The sequence below is a fragment of the Varanus komodoensis genome, unplaced genomic scaffold (genome assembly GCF_004798865.1).
Source record: "Varanus komodoensis strain SLA01 unplaced genomic scaffold, ASM479886v1 scaffold23, whole genome shotgun sequence".
In the NCBI taxonomy this organism is placed as follows: domain Eukaryota; kingdom Metazoa; phylum Chordata; class Lepidosauria; order Squamata; family Varanidae; genus Varanus; species Varanus komodoensis.
The window spans coordinates 1,654,526-1,677,997 of record NW_025335627.1 but is presented as its reverse complement, the minus strand read 5'-3'; the positions used below and the strand labels follow the sequence as shown (position 1 = coordinate 1,677,997).

At 38.8% G+C, this 23,472-nt stretch overlaps 1 protein-coding gene across 2 annotated transcripts in view; it reads left to right on the top strand.

Moving 5' to 3' along the window:
• Positions 1-2,063: 2,063 nt before the first annotated feature.
• The window catches only part of USP40 (ubiquitin specific peptidase 40), a 64,496-nt gene continuing 43,087 nt past the window's right edge, over positions 2,064-23,472 (top strand). Inside the window, exons 1-11 of one of the 2 annotated variants that reach the window (XM_044431804.1) lie at positions 2,064-2,246; positions 2,784-2,948; positions 8,398-8,544; positions 10,013-10,156; positions 12,711-12,839; positions 14,383-14,472; positions 14,988-15,095; positions 15,943-16,252; positions 16,679-16,760; positions 17,862-18,033; positions 18,389-18,473. In XM_044431804.1, coding sequence (XP_044287739.1) covers positions 2,787-2,948; positions 8,398-8,544; positions 10,013-10,156; positions 12,711-12,839; positions 14,383-14,472; positions 14,988-15,095; positions 15,943-16,252; positions 16,679-16,760; positions 17,862-18,033; positions 18,389-18,473 — 1,429 coding nt within the window. In that variant the 5' untranslated portion in view covers positions 2,064-2,246; positions 2,784-2,786. Of the gene's footprint in view, positions 2,247-2,783; positions 2,949-8,397; positions 8,545-10,010; positions 10,157-12,710; positions 12,840-14,382; positions 14,473-14,987; positions 15,096-15,942; positions 16,253-16,678; positions 16,761-17,861; positions 18,034-18,388; positions 18,474-23,472 lie in introns of those variants that run through there. The other variant, XM_044431805.1, reaches the window with a different exon arrangement.

Here is a 23,472-nt window from a genome sequence, read left to right as displayed (position 1 = left end):
CCATCTTTTTAAGAACTTGCCACAATTTGTTGTGATCCACACAATGAAAGGCTTTAGCATAGCCAATGAAACAGAAGTAGATGTTTTTCTGGAACTCCCTAGCTTTCTTCATGATCCAGCATATGTTGGCAATTTGATCTCTAGTTCCTCTCCCTCTTCGAAATCCTGCCTGTGCTTCTGGTAGTTGTCAGTCCACATACTGCTGGAGCCTAGCTTGGAGGATTTTGAGCATAACTTTGTTAGCTTGTGAAATGAGTGCAATGGTGCAGTAGTTTGAACATTCTTTGGCATTGCCCTTCTTTGGGATCGGAATGTAAACTGACCTTTTCCAATCCTATGGCCACTGCTGAGTTTCCCAAATTTGCTGGCATATTGAGTGTAGCACTTTTACTGCATCGTCTTTTAGGATTTTGAATGGCTCAGCTGGAATATTGTCACCTCCACTAGCTTTGTTGTTGCTCAGACTTCCTAAGGCCCATTTGACTTCACATTCCAGGATGTCTGGCTCAAGGTCACTGACCACCCCATCATGATTATTGGGGACGTTAAGCTCTTTCTTGTATAGGTCTTCTGTGTATTCTTGCCACCTGTTCTTAATCTCTTCTTAAACAGATCTCTAGTCTTCCCTATTGTTTTCTTCTATTTCTTTGCACTGTTCATTTAAGAAGGCATTTTTATCTCTTCTAGCTATTCTCTGGAATTCTGCATTCAATTGGGTGTATCTTTCTCTTTCTCCCTTGCCTTTCGCTTCCCTTCTTTGCTCAGCTATTTGTAAAGCTTCCTCAGACAGCCATTTTGCTTTCTTGCATTTTTTTTTCTTTGGGATGGTTTTAGTTGCTACCTTTTGTACAATGTCGCTAACCTCCGTCCATAGTTCTTCAGGCACTCTGTCTATCAGATCTAATTCCTTAAATCTATTTGTCACCTGTACTGTATATTCATCAGGAATATGATTTAGGTCATACCTGAGTGGCCTAGTGCTCCCTACTTTTTTCAATTTAAGCCTAAATTTTGCAACGAGAAGCTCATGATTTGAGCCACAGTCAGTTCCTGGTCTAGTTTTTACTGACTGTATAGAGCTTCTCCATCTTTGGCTGCAGAGCACATAGTCAATCTGATTTCTGTGTTGACCGTCTGGTGATGTCTATGTGTACAGTCATCTCTTGGGTTGTTGGAAAAGAGTGTTTGCTATGACCATCATATTCTTTTGACAAAATTCTACCAGCCTGTGCCCTGCTTCATTTTGTGCTCCAAGGCCGAGCTTTCCTGTTATTCCAGTTATCTTTTGGCTTCCTACTTTAGCATTCCAATCCCCCATGATGATAAGGACATCATTTTTGGGTGTTAATTCTAGAAGGTGTTGTAGGCCTTCATAGATCCTGTCAGCCTCTTCAGCACCAGTGGTTGGGGCATAGACTTGGACTATTGTGATGTTGGTTTTCCTTGGATTCGAACGAGATCATTCTGTCATTTTGGAGATTGTATCCCAGTACTGCTTTTCCTACTCTTTTATTGACTATGAAGGCTACTGTGTTATGTGGATTTCATTATAAATGGTACCCAGGTGGTGGCAGTTTTGCATCGAAGCCCCTTATGGTAAGGAATAATTGCCCTGGGCCCCACTGACAGGAGTACACTCAGATTGAGGGGAAAAGGTTAATAAGAGTACAGTGAGAAGGAAGAAGCTTATTTGATGTTCTGGAATATCAACCTGCTGGCCTTTCTATGGTCCTTGTTAATCAGTATCAGCACACCAAAATAGCTCTGCCTGGACCTCTCTCTGATGTCAGAAGACTTTGGATTTGGAACCATTGCAATATTTCCTGTATTTTGAAGTGGCACAATACCATGCCATTCCCCTTTCTTTTGAAGCTCCCTGTGAACCCTCAAAAAACTCTGGAGCTGTTCTTGGAGTTTACAGGAGGCTGCAGGGAAAGAAGTCCCCTTGTGCAAGTAGACTTGTGCAACAGTGGATTCTTCCCATTGAGACCTCAAAGTGCTAAACTTTCCTTAGCTCATGACATAGGTTTTGGGAAGGTTGTTAGTTTCCATGTTGATTATAAATGCTAATTAACAGGCTGGTTTTAATAATTAAGGCAGCTTCTTAAAGTATATTGTCATTTTTTTTTTAGGTTCGAATAATCCCCTTGCAGCTACAACGCTTGTTTGCCCAACTTTTGCTCTTAGATCAACAAGCTGCATCCACAGCAGACCTCACTGATAGCTTTGGATGGAAGAGTAATGAGGTATAATATATATTCAATGCTAGTTAGTATATAGCATTGCTGAGAATGTGTTTTTCCTGTGTTTGGTTTTCTTTGAGGAAAAGAAAATTGCCGACTTGACCCCATTGTGTTTTTTATAAACATTTCCTTTATACTTTCAAAATATGGTTCAGTAAAGATCTGCGTAGGAAAAGATGAGGACTATGATACTTGCTTCTCCCATGATCTGTGTGCAGACCGGCAGGGATCTGTATGGCTTGATCCAGTCTGTCTTTTCACCCTTCTTCATTATTTCCTAAATAAAAGCCCTGTGATTGGCAAGCATCTGTTACATTACCAAGTGACCAAAGCCAGCAAGTCAGTTACATTCAAATGAACCCTTTTCCCAGAGGCAGTTCTTCGTTTTGAAAACAACCTGCTCACTTTGCTGTGTTGCAGATTTTAGTTCTGCAAAATATGTTACCTTTGTTTGAAAATGAAGAGGCAAATACTGCATTTTCAAACATTTCCAACTTTTCTAAAGTGTTAAATGCAGCTTTTTTTCTCATATTTTTTCAGGAAATGAGACAACATGATGTTCAGGAGTTGAATCGGATTCTATTCAGTGCTTTAGAAACCTCACTTGTGGGTACTTCTGGCCACAACCTAATAAACCAGCTGTACCGTGGAACTGTTGTTAATCAGGTTGTCTGTAAAGAGTGCAAGAATGTCAGTGAGAGACAGGTAAATCCATAGGCAAGTTCTAGATCTGTGTTTCTTTATGATACAAACTGAGAAATAATGACTGCTTGAATATACAATGCTGCACCTTTTCATTTAATTAAACGTGATTTGCCTACCATCAAAGAATTTCAAAGATCTAATCTAAGCCAGTCCCAGTAGTTGTTCTATCAGAATGAGGCAACTTTCGGGACATAGCATCAATAGATTCTTGAATATTTCAAAAGTATTGATTGGTTTGTTCACTTGTGGGACTGTTATGAAGAATACCGGACTATATTTTCTAAGGTTTTACCATGCTTAGAGTTCTGCCACTGGAAGATCTTTTTAATGCAGGTCAAGTGTCAGCACATTTGGGAATTTAAGAAACTGCTGTGGGCACCACCACAAAGCACCCAAACAATGCACTGGGGTCTTCCTGTCATGTCTATGAAACTTAGGTTGTGCTTTTTTAGAAAATAAGCATTTCTTATCTATTGGACACTTCAGTGTCTCTTTAGTATAGGATTGATCACCTGAGCTCATTTGTGACTGTACGATAGAGCTAAGCTACTTTTCAACACCCGTGTGGGCAGTGTGCAGTAGTTACTTGTTCAGATGTCATTACATAGTGTTTGCACTGGGAAAGTCTTTAATATTCACCAGTGTATCCATTTTGTTATATTATTTACCTGCTTCCTGGAAAATAACAAATGGAAATAGAAATGGCTTCTCTTCAACCCTGTGGCAGCTGAAAGAAAGGCATTACAAAACCGGAAGGATGACTGCTCACCTCTTACAACGCAGTGCACTGGAGGATCTGACCCTTCAGTATTTGAACAGGTGGCATATAGATGCCAGCTCCACACTGATATTTGGTCTGCTTTTGCTGAAGGCTATAGCTGCGAGAGAGTTGTAAGCACACAAATTGATGGGTGTATATAAAAAAAGAAAATGTAGAAAAATAAGGATATGCATGGTCTTCACATTGGGGATCCCGAAAAAACATCAAAGGCACAAAGGCAGCTTTGTGGTTCACAAAGGCAGCTAAATCTTTGAGACTGCAGCGTAAGTCAGCCTACGTGTAGCCTTCCAGTTGTCACTTTAATGGGCTAAAGAACAGCTTAACTTGGGCATCAAGCTTTTTTGTATTCTTAAATTTCTTGATGCTGCAGGCTGTTCTTGGGGGCTGAGAAAAATTCTGTGACCTATTCACCTCTAGAATTAAGCTGTTAGAAATTATTAATCTGTCTAACTCTGGAAAATCTGTTGCATTTGTTTAAAAGATTTTCTCCCCACAGTCCTAGGAAGCATCTGGGGTGCCATAAAATCTTGCAGATCTCCATGCTCACAGCCAGTTCTACAAGCATGGAGATAGCAGCATTGTGATGCTTCTCCCCCCTGCCACAGGAAGCTACTCTTGTAACATTGTAGTAGGAGGCACTGGAGAGGGAGAAAGGGCTTCAGTGGGAAAGCAGTGGCTGAGAAAAGTAGTGTCAAGCAGTTGTACAGCGCCCGCATGGAGAAATGAATGCAAATGGCCACCAGCCTGCACTTGCTGCGCCTGACTCTTGCCGCAGGTCAAGGACATGTTTGACAGGATGTAACTCCTAAATAATTGTTTCAGTTACGGGTGCTTGAGCATAGTGACCACACAACTGTCTGGGAATCTCAATCATAGATATATCATACAAAACTAGAGCTGGAAGGGGCAATGAAGGCCATCGGGTCCAAGCCCCTGCGGTTGCAGGACACCAAGTTACACCATCCCACTCGGATGGCCATCCAGCCTCTTTCTGAACGTCTCTAGTGTGGGAGAGCCCACCACTCCTCTAGGCAGCTCTGACAGTGTGGAAGCTTCTCCTGATGTTGTCGCAACTTGAATTGAGTATTGTGTGTCCTACACTCTGGCAAGAAGAGATCTTGGCCTTCCTCTTTGTGACAGCCTTTGAGGTACTTATACAGAGATGTCATGTCCCCCCTCAGTCTTCTCTTCTCAAGGCTGAACATGCCCAGTTCTGGAGGGGCGTGGCTTGCTGCCGTGAAGATGGCTGCATAGGAGACCTACTCCACTCCAGTCCAGCCTATTATGCAATAATTAAACGTATTTTCAAATAAAAGAGATTAGAAATAATTGTGAAGAAGCATAAATATGGGTAAGTCAAAAAGATTGCAAGGAAAAACACTGGATGCATCCTCTGATGAGGAAGATCAAAGCAATTCTGTGGAGTTGTTACTGGAAAATACTGATAGTGAGAAACATGGTAAGATAAAAGGGAGGGGGTAGAAAACAAAGGAAACTAAAATAGTTCTTTACCAGAAAGGAAATACAAAGCTGCTTTTGCAACAATTAAGGAAGGATTTGCAAACGGATATGAAAACTTTTGTTGCTCTTCTAAAGGAAACGTTGTCTGAAGTTAAGACTAATATTGAGAAAATTGAAAAGTTAGCTAAACAGACGTTTGAACTTTCACAAGAGCGAAGAGAAAGGATTGATAGTTTGGAGAATGAATTAAAATGTCAAGATAAGGTTGAGGATCAAGAGAAGCACAACCGTCCACTAGAATATACATCTGAGAAATTTTAAGGAAGGTGAAAGAAGAGAAGAGCTAAAAGGTATAATCTTAAAATGGATTAAAGACCTTTGCCCTGACTTAGAGAAAACAGAAAATCATTTGAAATGTGTTCATAGAGTTCCTGGGAGGGGGGACTATGACCGACGGAGAGACATTATTGTAAGATTTGCCCTTTATACAACAAAAGTGGCAGTTTACCGTGCTCTAAACAATAAAGGGGATTTAACATACAAAGGAGAAAAAAATGAGCTTTATCAAGATTTGGCTCCAGAAACAATTCAATTATGGAGAGGATGGAAATTGTACACAGAGGAGCTTCGGAACCAAAAAAACAAGATACATTTGGGGATTTCCATTTCAGCTGATTATCTGGCATGGTCACAGTCCAAGAGCTGTAACAGAAATAACAGGATTTTCAAAAATGACAGGATTTTCTTAAGGAAATACAAGATACAGGTTCCAGAGATGGCAGGAGAGAAGATTGAACATGCTCAGAACAAACAAACATATCAAAGGCAACTTCGATGGAACAGAGCTGGAAAACAATCTGTTAAAAAAATAGAGTTCTTGCTTGAGCATTACCTGAGTTTTTTCAAGGACATGTTGGACTGTTTTTTCTGTTGAGAAAGAAAATTAAAAAGAAAATTGTGAGGGCAAGGCTGTAACTTAGCAGCTGTGTTTCTCGGCTGCCTGCCAGGTGGAAAGTAATAAGGAGATACGAATATAACTGGCAAAATTGTGGGTGAAAAAATTAGGAATGTAGTGTTATAAATAAGTTATAATAATAGTTTATACACATTTGTTTGGATATTTTGTGATGTTGGAAGGCAGGATTAGGGGTGGGGGAGGTTTTGCCTCAGGAGGGAAACTCTTGACCCTTCAACTGAACCCACATGGAACCATTCAGATTAGTGAACCAGAGGCCACTGTGCCTTACTATCAATTGTAGGGTTTGGGGGTGGTGGGGAGAGATGGAAGAGGAGGGAGGAGAAAAAGGGAGGGGGTGGTGGAGGGGGAGGAGAGAGAGAACAATGAAAAGAAATTATATAGACAATTTGGTTTGACAAAGTTGCAGAACAAGCAAGTAGTAATTTCCAATATAACTTATAGGAGGATTAATAATATAAGAATTAAGAGAAAAACATAATGTTAGATTTAAATAAAATGTCATTTAATACTAATGGGTTGGCTATACCAGCAAAATGTTATAGAGTAATGAAGACCCTACAAAAGTTGGGTGCTGATGTTGTAAGAAATGCATCATAAAAAACAAATACATCTTTGGGGAAACAGTATAGTGTGAGCGGGACCAGCAAAGCAGGAGGTGTGGCTATGGAGGGAGCAAGAGTAAAAAAAGAGAGAAACAAACTACAAGAACAATTTGAAGTTAAAATAAAGAGACTGACAAAAGAACATTAAAAAACAGGATCAAAGAATAGCTTTATAGAACTTAAAAGGACCAAAGCAGAATTAGAAGTATTAGATACAAGTAAAACATATTCAGCAATGAGGTATTTAAAGAGGAGCTACTATGAATATGGAAATAAAAACTAAATTATTATCCCAGGCAGTTAAAAGGAAAGGTAGTAAGGAGACAGTCTTTATTTCCCCTTAATTCCCCCTCCCCTGCGCACGGTGGCACAAACAATGTCCCAAGGAGACTCCGCAGTGGTGGCCTGCAGCCACTGCCACTGCTGCACACTAGTAGCCCTGATACAGGACAAGGCGCGAGCACTGGAACGAGTGTCCCCCCTCCGGACAATAAAAGAAAATGAAGGGTTTCTAGACAGAGCGGCGACATGTAAGTGTAGTCCAGAAGCACGGAAAGCATCAGCAAGCTGAGGCAGCAGAAGGGCACCCTGAGGGAACAGAAAATGAGGAAACTCGCTGGACCAGGGTGACAGACACGGAAGACCTAGAAAACACTCTGCACCTGTGGAAGCGGTGGAACTTGCAAACCGCTTCAAGTTACTTGAAGGAAGGGGTATTTGTCAGTGGGTTGTATGAGTTTTGTGAACTTGCTGGTTATATCTTTAACTTTGGCGCCAGGGAGACAGCACACTTGGCGATTCTCTGGGTCATCATGACATGCATATTTTTCCATCCTGCACAAGGGAGAATTTCCCACAACTAGCACTCTTCTCCTTTAGTTGCAAACTTTGCTATCCTTTTCCTTGCTTGATTGGCCTTTTGTCTCTGAAAAAGAGTTATTCAGTGTGTTGTATAGCTCTTTTACAGCGGGTTTTTCACAAGTCTCTTCCCCAAGCAACTCAAAGCGGTTCAAGAGTTCCACTGCTTCCACAAGTACTGAGTATTTTCTAGGTCTTCTGTGTCCAACTGTCACCCTTTTCCAGTGAGTTTCCTTACCCTGAGCACTTAATTTACTCATTTAGGACATTTATAGGCCGTCCATCACTGTCGTCTCTGGACGGCTTACAAGCTCTTCAGGGTACTCTTCTGCTGCCTCGGCTCGTTGATGCTCTTCATGCTTCTGGACTACACCTACGTGTTGCAGTTCCTCCACTCTGTCCAGAAACTCTTCGTTTTCTTTTATTGTCTGGAGGGTGGACACTCGCTGCTCCAGTGCTCTCACTTTCTAGCATACTGTAATGTGCTGTTTTAATCTTTTCGGTTATTGTGAAAGGAATATTTGAAAACTTTATAGAGAAGGAGCTTTCTAAAAAATGAGCCATTCCTCACTTCCACTTGAGACCTGTACCTGTGGAAGACTCAGGCTTATGGTACTGAAACAAAATATTCGGTCACTGCATATCCTCTGGCTGGCATTTTCTTAACATTGGCAATGTTTTCATGAGCCATATGTCTGCACATAATATTTCTGTGTTGGCTTCAAAATCTGTTTTAAGTGACATTTCCTGTACTCTACTGCTTTGCAGGAAGATTTCTTGGACCTAACAGTTGCTGTCAAAGGTGTATCAGGCTTGGAGGAAGCCTTGTGGAACATGTTTGTGGAAGAAGAACATTTTGAGGGAGAGAACCTGTATCGATGTGGCACATGTGATAAATTGGTTGAAGCCAGAAAGGTACTGTTCTGCGTGTCATGTCCACAAGTCTGCTTTACAGTAGACCCTCTTAAAATAAGATGCATAATTCATTTAAGTACTAGATCTCTTAATCATGTCACAGGATCAGGCTATTGTTTACTATATGGTTGAAGCTCACCTTTCCCATAATGGAAAAAAATACCACAAGGCAACTAGCAAAACTTAGTGGTAGAGTTTTGTTTGTTTTGTGGAAACTATTGAGGTATGTAGTCTGAGGTATTTCCCCTCACCAGTGTAAAACAACTTTTACCTTAATTTTCTGAAGCTATGTTTCTAAGAAAAAAAAACTCCTAAGCATATGCATCTGGGAGTAGCATTCCCTCCACCCCCACCACTCAATCTCTCTCTTCAGTGGAGGGTGTGGGGAGAGTATGTATTTAGTCCTCAGAATGGAAGCACTGTCTGTTCCTTTGCCTGATCTTTCCTACCCTTATATAAATCAGTGCTGCTGCTTCTGCTTTCTTTTGTTCAAGAAAGCAGGGCTCCAAATTTTTTTTCCCTAAAATGTTCATGCCCTTTAGGAAACTAGCTTCTGTCTCTGGAAAAGTATTTCCATGTCCCGAGCAATGCCCTGTAGCTGTCATGTGCTGAGCCATACAACCTCCTCCCAGATTGCATACAGCTTATGGGAAAAGCTAGGGCTGCAGAGCACTTATCCTAATATTTGCAGATGCTTAAAGGGGCTGCATGAGGTGAAGTATAAGAGAACAATAATTCCTCTGCAGACTTTTTAGCAGCATAACACAAGCTCTTGGCCTGCTTATAGCTCTTATTCTCAATAAGGACTTTATTTTTAAAGGGGGGTTACCCACCACAGCGGAGTTTGTGGGTGCCAACAGCGGGGAGCTGGAAGGAAGGCTTAGCAGCTGCCTTTCACAATCTTAAAACAAACAGAAAATGAAGATAAGCCATGTGGCAAGTTGAACATGGCTGGTAGTCACCGTGGGGAGAAGGGGAAAGCTTGTGCTCTTGCCGTGTCCCTGGGATACCTGTAGGAAGTCAAAGTGTGGAAGGGTGGGGAGGAGGTGGCTCAGGATGCCTGTTGCGCCCAATTGTCAATCTGGGGCTCCAAACTAAAAAGCTGCATAGGATGGCTTAGAAGCTATGAGGTTCAAACCAGCTTAAAAGTGCAGCATGGAAAGAGATATCTACAGATACTCAAATTAGGCTCAACTGGTTGCCCCAATTACGTTGTGATAAAGGTTTGCAGCAGGGCAGGGTGGATCTCATATCCTCCATTTAGCAGAATATAGTCTTGCTACTCTTGAAAGCAAATGGTTTTTGTTTGTTTTTTTGCTGTTTTTGTCTGGTGGATCTATTAACAAAGCAGGAGATGATTCTTGGTCTGTTCTAGGCAATAAAAGTTAATTTCTACATGTAGAAAAAGAAATGTATATTTGTATCTTTAAAATATGAACACCTTTTAAAAATCTTGATTATTTTCTAGTCTGCTAAACTGCGCAAGTTGCCTCCATTTCTCACGGTCTCCCTCTTGAGATTTAACTTCGATTATGAGAAGTGTGAAAGATACAAGGAAACAAGTCACTACACTTTTCCAATCCGGATAAACCTCCAGCCTTTTTGTGAGCAGGTTGAACTTTTTTGTGTGTGTCTTAACCTTTCCTGCAACTGTCTACAAATTGTATTGTGCTGTATTGTTAATGCTTGTTTCTACGGGATAACCTCTGGGGAATTGCACAGTGTGTGTGCTAGTACAATTCTAATCCTATGTCCTGGACTGATTTAGGAGTTCATAAAATTTTAGTTCAAAGGTTAAAATGGGTACTTATCTTACTACAATATCCCTTAGAGTTCTATGACTGATTATTTTATGAAGCTGTTAATCTTGACTATTGGTTGATCCCTTCTTTTAACCTCCGATAATTTTTTCTAGTTCATATCTTTCATCCTTATGTTAACTGTGTATGCAAATATGCAAGTATGTGTATATATTCATACTGAAATCAACAAGGCTTGCATCTGGTTATCACAAGCTTAATTGTCCTGAACTTTTTAGCAGGATTGGAACCTGATTAAATGAGCACTACTGGGCAATCCCTAGACATTGTCCAAGGGGCCATAGGATTTTTCCAATTTTCAGCTCCAAAAATGGGGGCAATGCTCCAACCTTGGAGTTGGAAACTGAATCATTATCCCCACCTCTGCCCCCCTCACAGTTGGCACAGAAACCAGCACACTCAAGATCAGCAAAGCAACCTCAGAGAGGAGTTTAACAGGGCATTTCGGGTGGTGGGGAGGGAAGGAAGGAAATGATATGATCTCCGTCAGCCTCCTTCAAGCCTGGCTAGCAAAAGGCAAAGGAAGAGAACAGTGCGTTCTGCCCATAAACAGGTTACGGGTGTCCTGATAAGACTGAGCCCTAAATTTATACTGTTCCCTAAACAGTATTTTTGAATGAAGAAACATACATTGAATAAAAATTATTCTTTAACAGATGGTTTAGTCATAGGAATAATGTTGATCATTTAAAGTGAATTATTAAAAGCCTTTCTTGCATGATTGAAAAGAAGTTTGAAAATTTGAAACAAAGGTCTGACAGAATAATACTATACACCAGTTATGCAAGGGGTAGACATATGCCATTGCTACCCCAGTAGAAGGGCTACTGTATACTAGACCAGCTCAGCTTAGCCAAGGAGGGGATAAGCAGGAAGTGACAGGGCCCACAGCCAGGATGTGGACTTCCAAGGACAAGACAAGACACAAGCGACAAAGGCACCAGAACCAGGGCAGCAGAACTTAAGGCAAGACCAAGCCAAAGGCAGGGTTTCACGGAAAGTCCAAGTCATGGTCATGGTGCGGGCCAAGGTCAGGACCAGAAGGATGCACAAGAGCAGGCTGAGGACAAGGGTCAAGACCCAGAAAATCAGACAGATATGCAGGTACCTAGGACAGGATAGTAGGGTGGGAGACATAGCACATCAAGAACCAGCTGCAGCAAAGGTCAGGTGAGTTGCAGGAGCTGAACCACAGCTCACAGGCAGCCCTGCATCACTGAGGCAACATGGTGAGGCAGGGCGTAGCTCTGGCAAGAAGCAGGCCCAACCTGTTGCTGAAGCCAGCTCTCATGGGAACAGTTTGCTGTTATATAGCTCTTCCTGCAGGACTCGCAGCTCGTGCTTGTCAGTAGAACGAGAGCCCCAGCAAGCCTTGGAGCTGATCCTGCAAACACAGTGGCAGACGTTGTTCTGCTTCTGGCCACCAGAACAGCCCGGATCCCAACAGAAAGCAGGATATACATTTAATAGATGGAAGAATGTGTGTGTATTAATGGCTGTGGCATATCTGATATTCCATTGGGATGGTGAGGCTTTCACCAAAGTATAGGGTTGTTCTGTAAATTTTTGTTCTTGAGTTACAATCCTTCTTTTTGATTTGTGTTGTTTTTTTAATATAAACAATGGTGTGTCAGAGTTAAAGTGCAAGGTGTGCATTACTAGCCAAAATAATTTACATTTAACTAAAATAATCACTTTAAAACATCCGTTTAAAACTGATAGGCTAAACAAGTACACAGATCATCATTACAGCATGATAGGGGAAAAAGGAATTTAAAACCATTTCTCACAGTAACATGGTAAATCTTTTCAGAAAATGCATCTCTAAGTGGTCCTTTAGGGACTGTGTATAAACTTTAAAGATGCATTTAAATAACCTCTGGAGGGAGTTCCACAAATATTGGCCAAAAAACATCTCTCGTGCCTTTGAATGTAATAGATTTAATAGAAGGCCTGCAAGCAGGACCTTCAAAGTTGTTCTCAGTGTATAGGCAGGTTTGCATGGTTGGAGACATTCTTTTTGATAACCTGGCTCCAAGGATTTTAGAGCTCCAAAGAACTCATGGCTGCCCATAGTTCTCTATGGAGGTTGATCTGGTTTCCTGTTTTTTCTTATCTACCCTAGCTGTTAGCCACAAAACAGGGCCCTAGTGGTTTTCATGTTTAGGAAGTTCTCAAAGACAGTCTTGGTACACTCAGCTGTGCCTCTCCCCCAATCATATTAGGGGTAGTGCTTGACTACTTTTAAAGCAATATATTCTGTTTTTCTTTCTCAACCCAAGTGCATACTTTCTTTGTTCTGATGCCATTTGACTATATGCACATTTTTACTGTTGTTATTTTTAGACTCAGTTGGATGACTTGGAATATATGTATGAGCTCTTTTCAGTTATAATACACAAAGGTGGCTGCTATGGAGGACATTATCATGTTTATATCAGAGATATAGATGAACTCGGAAACTGGAAGGTGCAAGTAAGTCTGGTTGATTTCCATCTACTACCATCTGATTTTTGTTTCCTTATGAGTATAGTTTGTTAAATGTGGACACACATTGGAATGAAGTATCTGTTTTGTGTGTGTTTGCATGCATGCACGCATCCACACATGTCTGTATATGCATACACACACGCGCTAAGCAGGTATAACTTCCCCTCACGTTGCTCAGGGCATCATATGTGGGGCTCTCCTAGTGTACCCCTGTATCTATACTATCAATGAGAAGAGAACTGCCAGATGTATGTCCTGTCATGGTGTCTGTGTGTGGGTTTCCCCTTGCTATTTTTTCAGGTAGGCAGTGTATGTGGAGAGACTAGCCCAAACCAAGTTTCCAGTTTGCCTCCAAACTGAAGTCAAGATTTGATGTTGGATTTTTTTTTAAATTTGCTCCCCACACATCGCTTCTGTGAGTTTATTTAAATAAGTAGATCCTTTTAATAGGATACAGAAGTTCTGAATAATAAGATCTGTGGATATATCCACTGAGCTAGTGGTATCTGTATGACTGCAGAATGGGCATTGCAAGGCAGAACTGATTCTGCCCGCAGTTCCTGCATGCCCCCAGATCTGTGGAGAGGGCAGGGGAAGGAGAGAAGGAGAAGGCCTGCTCAAATGATGATGTATATAGACCATAATGCATATTTTGCTCCCACCCCAGCACATTCAGGGCTGCCTGACTATCCTGACAGTTAAACTCACCTGCAACCCATTTGTTCGTGATTAAAAACATCATCCTTAGTGAAACTCAGCTTAAGCAACAAACTTAAACAAACAAACCCAACTTAACAATCTTAAATACAAGATTGATACTTAATAACTGAAGTTGATGCAAAGATGAGCTGGATAGGTGAGATAAAGTGGATGGATCATGTGAAAAAAACAATGCAAGGCCAGGCCTCCAGGATGCCGTCTGGAGCACCAGCAGAGAATGAAGGCTGAGGGAGGTTTCTTCTGAATGGAGGAAGAGTGGCTACAAACTAGACAGGATTAACTAGTCACATAGCATCAAGGTCTGATCAGTTATGGATGAGACATAATGAATGAACTAGAGCAATGTTAGTACAAGGCTTAGGGGGCAACTTAGGAAAATAACAGCCTGCCTTTAAGACTCCAGTGTTCCTAATCATTGGCCATGCTGACTGTGGCTGATGGAGGTTATGTAAAAATTATCTATCTAAAATAACCTGAGAGCACTAAGCTGGAAAAGGTTGTTGTTATTTGTGCCCAATTCTTTTTCTTTCAGTCTGTTGGAAGATAGCTGGGCAAATATGTATATGCTAGTCATTCTGTAATGTAGGACAGCCAACATGTGGCTCTTCAAATATCTTGATCTACAGCTTCCACCAGTCACAATCAGCATAACTGATGGTGAGGGGTAGGGTTGTAGGCAGCTGTAGGCCTAAACTGCCGGAAGGCCATAAGTTGCCCACCAAGATTTAGTGTAACAGAATGTATTCATCTGTCTTTGCACCTTTTAAATAAGGTTTGTTTGTTTGTTTGTTTGCTTGTTTTCTTCAAGGAGGAGGGCATGACTGAAGAAGAAGAAAAGAACTTGAAAGACAATGAGAAGGACAATCCATTTACAATATTGCAAAACATCTTATCAGAGGTAGAGTATGCCAGAATATATTCAATGCTGCTTCACAATATTTTTACCTGATATATATATATTCAACAATACAATTTAAGTGCAGAAATGCAGCTCACATGCAGAACATCTGATTTTTGTTTCTAAAATGTTTCTATAAAATGTCAAGGTTTACTGACATCATTATGTAAATCATTGCATCATTATGAACGTTCACTGAAATAAATTAACAAAACCAAAGATTCTGCCAGTTCTTCTACTGTTGATTTTCTCACAAGAGTTAAGATACAGCACTAAGTCAGCAATTGAGGGGCATAAAGATGTGACTCTGGCAAAGCTGCTTTCGCTGTTCATCCTGGCGAGAGGCAAGAGCAAGCTCAAGAACTGCATGTGGCCTAGAATGAATGACAGACAGGCATAATAAAGGGAGATAAACACTTAGGACCAGACTGAGCCCCTGGGCTGCCATTTGCCTGTCTCATTTTTGGATAATGATCCTGTTATTTCCTTTGGTTTGTAATTGCCTGATCTTGTAGGAAGAATCTAAGGAACTTGCTGTGGATCAGTTGGCACAGAAATTTTTGGAGAAAAGGGGTGTGTCCTGGAATAAGAGATACCGTAAGCAATATGGACCAATACGGAAGGTATTACCTGAAGTGACTCAGATGTTATTTCTTCTTGTTTTTTTCCTTATGAGCTGTGCAGTGTTTCACACAGTTCAGCATGCAAAAGGCAATTCAGTGCCCTTGCCCTTTCTTCCATACTACTTGAGTTGCCAGTGCTTTTCTCCTGACATGAGCAGCCCGTTTTATTCTGGGTTATTCTAATATTTGCACATTCGACATACATTTGCCAGTTGTTGGGGATAGTATTGGTAAAAGAGGAATTCTAAGAAAAATGACAAAATGCTCTAATGCGTAAACAGATGACAAGTGCTGCTAATTCTATTCAGCTGCAGAATTATTTGTAATTGTTGGTAGTCACATATCTGTTATTGCTAGAAAATTGAAATGAAAGTAATATAGTACAATGCTATCTACCTTCCACTGTACCTTCTAAATCCTAGAAAGGAGTGAAGAATGGCATAATAAATTATGGTGTTTATGAACAAATATCTTTCATTTCAGGCAATGCTTTAATGGGATCAGGTGGGGTGTTTAAGGAGCAGTAAGCCATATTGTTAAGATTAGCTGTATTGTTAAGATTTCATGAATGATATTGTTAAGATTTTCTTAGGGTCCTAAAGTAAGGCTTCAGTGAGGTTTGTCACAATGAAAGCAGAAACTTCTGAATTCCAATTTACAGATAAACCAGTGGAGGAAGATCATCCTGCTAATTCTAATGTTTTAGCATTTGTGTGACACATACACAATCCGAAAAAGACCCTTCATATGAAAAGGAAGTATAACAAATGGAAGTTAGTTTCATAATTTAAAGTGAACTTAAAGCATTTACTTGGCTTGTCCACCCCATTTCCCTTTTGTCCTCTAGTATTTGCAGAATCATTCCCAAGCATTTCTTCTAAGTTCTGATGAAAGCAAGGTTCAGCTGAATAACCAAAGCCATGAATATAATTTTGGATCCATATCAGGAAGCCACATTCAGAAAGATAATGTGACCATATCATTGGAACAAGTATCAACAGGCTTAGAGGAATATTCTTCTGAATCCCACTGGTTTGATTTGAATGACTCCAAAGTTCAGCCAACCAAAGAAAGAGACATTGAAAAACAGTTTCAGGGTAATGAAAGTGCCTACATGTTGTTCTACCGACAATCCCAAATGACAAGACCTTCTGAAGGTAGGGAAAGTATACTGTGTATTGTGTGGGATCTGCATATTTTTCCTTTTAGGTTTGTATTAATCAGTCATGGAGCACCTGTTTGCATTGTTTAAAAAGAAACAATGTAGGAGACATTTGTTAAAATAATTTGCATCAGAGGAGCCTAAGCTTCTCAGTGAGTTTTATAAGGACTACAGCCTTAATAAAACAGTCATTCTGATCTGAAAAAGGAAATGATTTCCTTAACCCTCAAGCATCTATTTCAAAGAACAGTGGCTACTAGAAAGTGCATGAACTGCCTTTAGTGTATAGCTTGTTACCCAAGAGAAAGTTTCCCTTATGACATCACAAAGATATTCAAGTTCAAGGCCTCAGCACTTCCCACTTCTTTTTAAAGAATTGTTTATTGTTAATGCTCAGTTAATCAGCTTCTTCTGAATTCAGCTCGAGGAAATCCAAGATATCGAGTACCAAACCACCTTTTGAATGAAATGGATGCTACTAATATCAAACTGCAGAAGAAGAGGTGAGTTAAGTTCAGCTCAGTATGCATATAGTTTTAGTAAAGCAGAATGCAAAGTTCATACAACCATCCTGCGGATTTGAGCACTGGGTATTTCACAACTAGCAGTTTGTTTGTTTGTTTGTTTGTTTGTTTATTTAAGGCTTTTATAGACTGTCCATCTACTGGTGTCTCAGGACAGTTTACAACAAAGTAGCAGATAAAATAGGCCACAACATCTAGTAATTCAAAAAAATAAAACCACATTAAACCTGATTAAATATTAAAACAATGGGAATATAAAAAGGGTTTTACCTGGTGCCGAAAAGAAAAAAAAGTGTGGGCGCCAGGCAAACCTCTCTGGGGAGCATATTCCATAATCGGGGTGCCACTGCAGAGAAGGCCATTGCCTTTCACCCTTCACCCCTACTAAATGGTGACTTGCAGCTGAACTTCAGTGGTAAAGCATGCTGTCAAAATTCCTTTTGTATAGCACTACTGTTGCACTGGTTTACACAAGAAAAGGGGACAGCAACCACTTTTGGTCCACTTTACACTCCCAGGCTGGATCATTTTCAAGGAGGTGAGGGCCTCCCCAGCTGAGAAATGCTTATCCTCTCATGGCAATCCCTTTCCCTGCAGGGAATGGGGCCTGGGGAGGCAGGAGGCTGGGCCCACAGAGGGTGCTTTGTTGGATGGCTTAGCCCCCAGGTTCCCAGAGAAGTTCCTGCTCTAAGGCAACATCATTAACAGTGCACACTTCCAAGCACTCTGGCATGTAGAGTGCTGCGTTTCTCTCTTCATATGTGTAAGAAGGAGCACCAGATCCATTCGTAAGTTTTAAGATTGTCCTATGTTTATGTGTGAAAAAACAAAGCCATATGCAATATGAAAGTAAGTGAAATATGAATATAAAGATATATAACATTCCTTATTAAAAGCCTGCAAAATAAACTGTATGCTAGTATTCAAAAATAAAAGGCTTGAACAATGTTTCCTGAAATAAAGTGCACAATTCTGCTGTGAGAAGTTTGTGAAGATAAGATGTCTGCTAAGAGAAATTTAAGTTGTTAAAATATGCTCTGTCTTTATACTTAAGATAGTTTTCTCTTATACTGTTTAAAGGGCAGAATACGACTTGGCAAAAAATACTATTAATTTGCATCTCCATATACATTCTCACTATACTTTTTGCAACGGGGCTCTGCACCCATTAGTTTCCCAGAAGGAAAATATTCTGTATCTTTCCATTGATAAGAGAAAAACCCTAAGAAATCTTCGACAATCAGCATTCCAGGTATTTGGTATTACAGTTTCTAAACCTGTTGGGCTTGCATCCTCCCCCACTCTTTTCTGGTGTGGCTGCAAGAAGGTGTTTGGAAGTTTCCTCTGAACCACAACCAGTCATGTATGAACCAACAGCTGGCTAATGTTGAATATAGGTGTGTTTAAAAGAAGCCAGCTTGTTTCAGCAACATGCTTACTGTGTCATTAAACAAAATGGGGGAATTGTACCACCAATAGCTATGTTGGTTAACATTCCAAACCAAGAATCAAACTTCTAGCTGCAAATAAAGAATGTCAGTAACTTTTAATTAGCATGAAAATAGTCATATATGCACTTTTGAAAGATTTCAACTTTTTATGAATAGATGTTGGAATTTTGGGAAGGAGATCTGGTTCTCAGCCTTGCAAAATCTCTTCCAGCTGGACTGCATATATACCAAGTACTTGAGGGTAAGAGAACTCTAAAACAAGGCTTTAAAACTTGGTTTGTTTCATAGAATATCATCTGATAAGCCTAATCAAGTAATATCTGTAGGAGAAATAGGGATTTTTGGGTTCTGTGGGAGTGACCTTTTTTTAAAAGCTCTTTAAGCGTCAAGGAACATCTTGATTGTGATGGTAGCCATCTCCACTGATGTCAGCAACTGTAGAGCTTAACCTACAACCTTCTATTTGATGTATTTCCGATATTCATTATTAACTAGACCTCTTACATCAAGTATTACAATATACTGGTGAAAGTATGCATTAGTAAAGGATCAAGGCACATTTCAGATGAACAGCAGGTAAGGTATGGGACAGTATCCAAGACTGAAGGACCTCATTGGAGCACTTGCAGACTCTATTTCTGCAGCACTCATTATGGCTAATTTCTATTGTGCTATTAAGCACTAGCTTCCTGATGAGCTAGCAGCCATTCTTGCTAACTTTGAGGGCAATGTTGGATAATGCCCATGATAATTGTTTAGATTAGATTATGTGTAAAGTGGTTATTAGTGTTTGAATTATTTTTGATGACTAAATGGCCATATTGGTGATGTGATGTGCCTTGAATGCCGAACCACAATAAATGAACAGCAGTCATATGACTGAGATTTCACAAGATGTTGTTTCAGTGTTCCTGGGGCAGTACAAGCAACATGAGCCTTGGCATTGCAACAGTCAAAGGTCTCTTGGGCTTCCCATACAAACCTATCACAGTGTTTAAAAAGACAGTCACACTGTTAATAGTACCTACAATTGGGGATGGGCCAGCAATGGCCATAAGAGGACAGTGAAAAGATGTTCCTAATGCCTCATTAAAAATAACAAGAAAAACCCGGAGATAGCAGATTATTGTAGATGTGAAGGAAACCAGTGTGGAAGAGTAGTTTTAACAAGGAGATATTGTTTTATTGACTGTAAATAAATTAAATTTATAAACTATCATCATAAAAGCCTCAGTGGCGGGAGTGATTGTGAGAGTGTTGGACTAAGATGGCGATTATACTGGAAAACATTTGGGAAAAAGAGTTTTGAAACTTAAAGCTAATTAAAGAGACTTCGGTTGAGAGCTTAAAAAAGTTTCAATTAAACTTAATTGGATTGGGCACAGTTCCAGTACAAGATGATATCATAAACAATACTAATAGGACTGTCTTGTGATTTGTGAGAAATTGAAAGCTTCATTTTCAATTGATTGAAGTGCTCAGTGAAATTGATTTTTAAAACAAGTAAAATATAAAGTCTCACATGGATAGTTGAAAAGCTATAAACAACAAAGATTGTTTACATTCCTGAGTATTGGATGAGAACTGTTGTATCTGGAGAGAAGTAAACAATAACAAAGAAGCCATTGAGAGCTTCCTCTGCTGTATGAAGGATGTATAATGGTTCTAACTTGGTGAAATAAACTCAGTAGCTGGATAAGGATTCAGAGCTCCATCTGCTGGAAGAATATTGAATGGATTTTTAGTCTGGTGGAATAAAGCTTAAAGAATAAGCAATTTAATTGGCTTTTGAATAGTGGCTTGTGGGTTCTATATTGTTGATGCCACGAAAGACAGCCACAATGCAAAACTCACTCTGGCTGGATACGTGAAACAGGAAGACCATCACATCCGAGCCTAACTATGGCTTCTAGATTAACACAAACAGAGAATGAAGAAAAGATAGAGGGAGCCTCAGAAGTTATGGTTGAAGACAAGACCCTTCACAGATTTAATACTTAATCTTGGATTGAAGTATGAAGAAATGGAAAAAAAGATCATTTTCAGGAAATGAAACAGATGAGAGAGCACAGTTAAAAGAGAATATTAAATAAAAATTGAAAATGAGAATTTTCATTTCCAAAATTGATGAATCAGTTGAAGGTCCTGGAAAAGAAATGTGAGTAAACAGTGGTAGTGGCTAAAGCTAATAAATTGGATATAGTTGTCCATTCTGAAAGAATTACTGAGTTGAAGAAAAAGGTGATTGATTTGGAGGGCAGAGATCATAGAAGGAATTTATGATAAAGAAATATATCAGAATGATTATCACAGGAAAAAAAGCAACTCAGAAGTGATGTGCTTGCATGGTTTAAAGAACTTATGCCGGATGAAAAATGGGAAGAAGACAATACAGAGAAAATACATTGTGTGGGCTTCAATGCTGAGCTAGATTAACTCTGAGAGATATATTGATAAGATTTTCTAATTATGATAAGAAGGAGCAGCTGATGAGAATGCGGAGAGAAAACTTGGTTAATTAAAAGATAAGTATCGGCTTATAAGAAAGATAGGATAGAATATTAACTCTGAATAAGCTAAATATAATATTAGAGGAATTTTGAATATGCAAAGTACGTATATGGGGAAAGATAATATTGAAAATTCAAAGAATTTTTAAAAAATGAAAATATTTAGAGGACGGGTTAAGGTAATAGGGGTATAGAGGCAATGGGTAGTGGATATTTGAAGTTGGCCGGGCCGGTGGTTTCTCCCCCAGTGCTTTTCTGCAAAGGTGGAGACAGTGCCTAGAATGGTAGTGTTCTGAGGGAAAAAGGGGAAGGTAGTTTTCTATGTAAGGATGTGCTTTTGTGGGGTAGGGTTAAGATAATTTTTTTCTTTCTTTTTGCTAGGTTTTTTTGTTTAAGTGTATTTTGTGCGTGTGCACAAAGGACCAACAAGGATATGTGTTTTAAATTTGAAATGGTTAGAATTGTAAGAGTATTATCTTTGACTGTTAAAGGCTTGGGGAATGTAATTAAAAGGGGAAAAATGAAGCCTTAATAAATAAAGATAAAGCAGATATTATATTTTTGTAAGAGACACATCAAAGAAAAGAGGGGGTTAATGAGCTAAAGGTATTGAGCTAAAGGTATCATGGTCAAACATTTATGAGAAAGCGTATGGGAGTTTATTTGGAACATTTATATGCTGCCCCATTTGCAAAAAGCCTCAGGGAGTTCTAGGTCAAGGGGCGTAGCAAGTATATCTAAAAAAAACTGAATTTAAAATAAATAAAATTTTAAAAGATGAAACAGTTAGATTTTTGATATTACAGGAAAAGTTGAGAGGAGAGAATTATACATTAATGTTTATTCACCAAATGAAAATCAGATGGTTTTGTTTTGTTTTTCAAAAAAGTGTTTAAAGAGGTAGAAGAAACAAGAAAGGGATTTGTAATAATGGCTGGGGATTTTAATATACTAGTGGATAATGGGAAAGATAAATCAAACTCTAGTAATGAGGAAAGAAGATATAGTACTACAATGTTTACTAAAATGGTAAACAAAACTGATTTGAAAGATGTATAGAGAGAGTTAAAAGGGCAATGAAAAAAGATATACATTTTACTCTTTGGTTTGTAAGACTTATTTGAGGATAGATTATATATTTGTGTCTAATGATTTGTTATCCAGAATGTGTAAACATGGATATAGGTCTGATAAAAGTGACATCTCATCCTGTGGTAAACATGGATCTTAAATGTGATTATAAAAAAAGGTAAAAGGTGGAAAATAGATGTAAATATTTTGCAATATAAAGATAGAATGGAAAAAAAACATAAGCAAGATATGGGAGATTAATGATAGAGAAGGTAATCAAGAAAACTTGATTTGGGATACAATGAAGGCAGCAAGAGGGCTAGCATTACCATTAAAGAAACATATAATTTAAGAAGACAAAGGTGTGGAAATTTTAGAAGGACAAATAAAAGAATTGGAGAAAAAAATATATAGAAAATAGGATCATAAATATTTTAATTGAAGCTAAAAAGAAAAGAGTTGCAAAATACTGAAACTGAAAAAATACAAAGGAATTTAATATACTTAAAAGAGAATATCTTGCATTTAGTAATAAGAATTCAAGATTGCTGACTAGACCTACGCAACAAAAGAAAGCTAAAAATTTAATTGGGTTAGTTAAAGATGAGAGTGGTAAACAGCGTAATTTAACAAAAGACAAATTAGGAATATTTAAAGATTTTTTCTAAGTGTTTTAAGTGATAAGGTGTCATTGAATAAAATCAGATCATATATAGAGAAGACTGTTGGGGAAAAATTATAACAAATGGACAGGGAGTTGATGGAACAATTAGTTAAAGAGGAGGAGATAAGTTAAAAGTAGGGAAAACTCCTGGGATAGATGGTTAGGTCCAGAATATTATAAAACTTTTAAGATGATGCTGATTCCGAAATTAAGATCTTTATTCAATAGTATATTGGAAGGAGGTGAGATGCCAGAGTATCTTGAAAATACTCTTCAGTAGTTTTAATTCCAACATCCAATAAGGATTTGATGAATCCTGGAGCTTATAGACATATCCCTGATTAATCAAGATGCAAAAAATTTTGCAATAATATTTGCAAAGAGGATGAGTAGGCTTTTGGTAATTATGTTAATGTTGGTCAAAGTCATTTTATAATAGGTAGGCAGATGGCAGATTTGATTAAAAGAGTATTAAACATAATTGAATATATGCACAAGAAAAAATTAAAAGCTGGTAGAATTGTATTAGATATTTTTAAAGCTTTTGATTGTGTGGAATGGCCAACAATAAAGATATTAATAGAACGAATGGGATTTGGTACATGATTTAGAAATATAATCAGCTATATTCAAGAAGCTTTGCAAAGGTAATAGTAAATGATTAACAATAAAGGAGCCAGTTAAGGTTATGGATTTGGAAAAATAATGGGTTTACAAGTAAATTGGGACAAATCAGAGATAATGTTATTTAATTGTAATAAAGGATGAGATTAAAAGCAAGTTAGAACTTAAAATATGTAATATTTAGGAGTTAATATTACAAAAATTGGCAATGTTTAAAAGATAATAATTTTGATGTTAAAATATGTTGTGAAAGAGAAGATGAATGATTTTAAGATTGGTCTATCATGGTTTGGTAGAATAACAACATTCAAAATGAAGATTTTACCTACGATTGATTTCTTGGTTATGATGTTAAGAATTAATTTTACAGA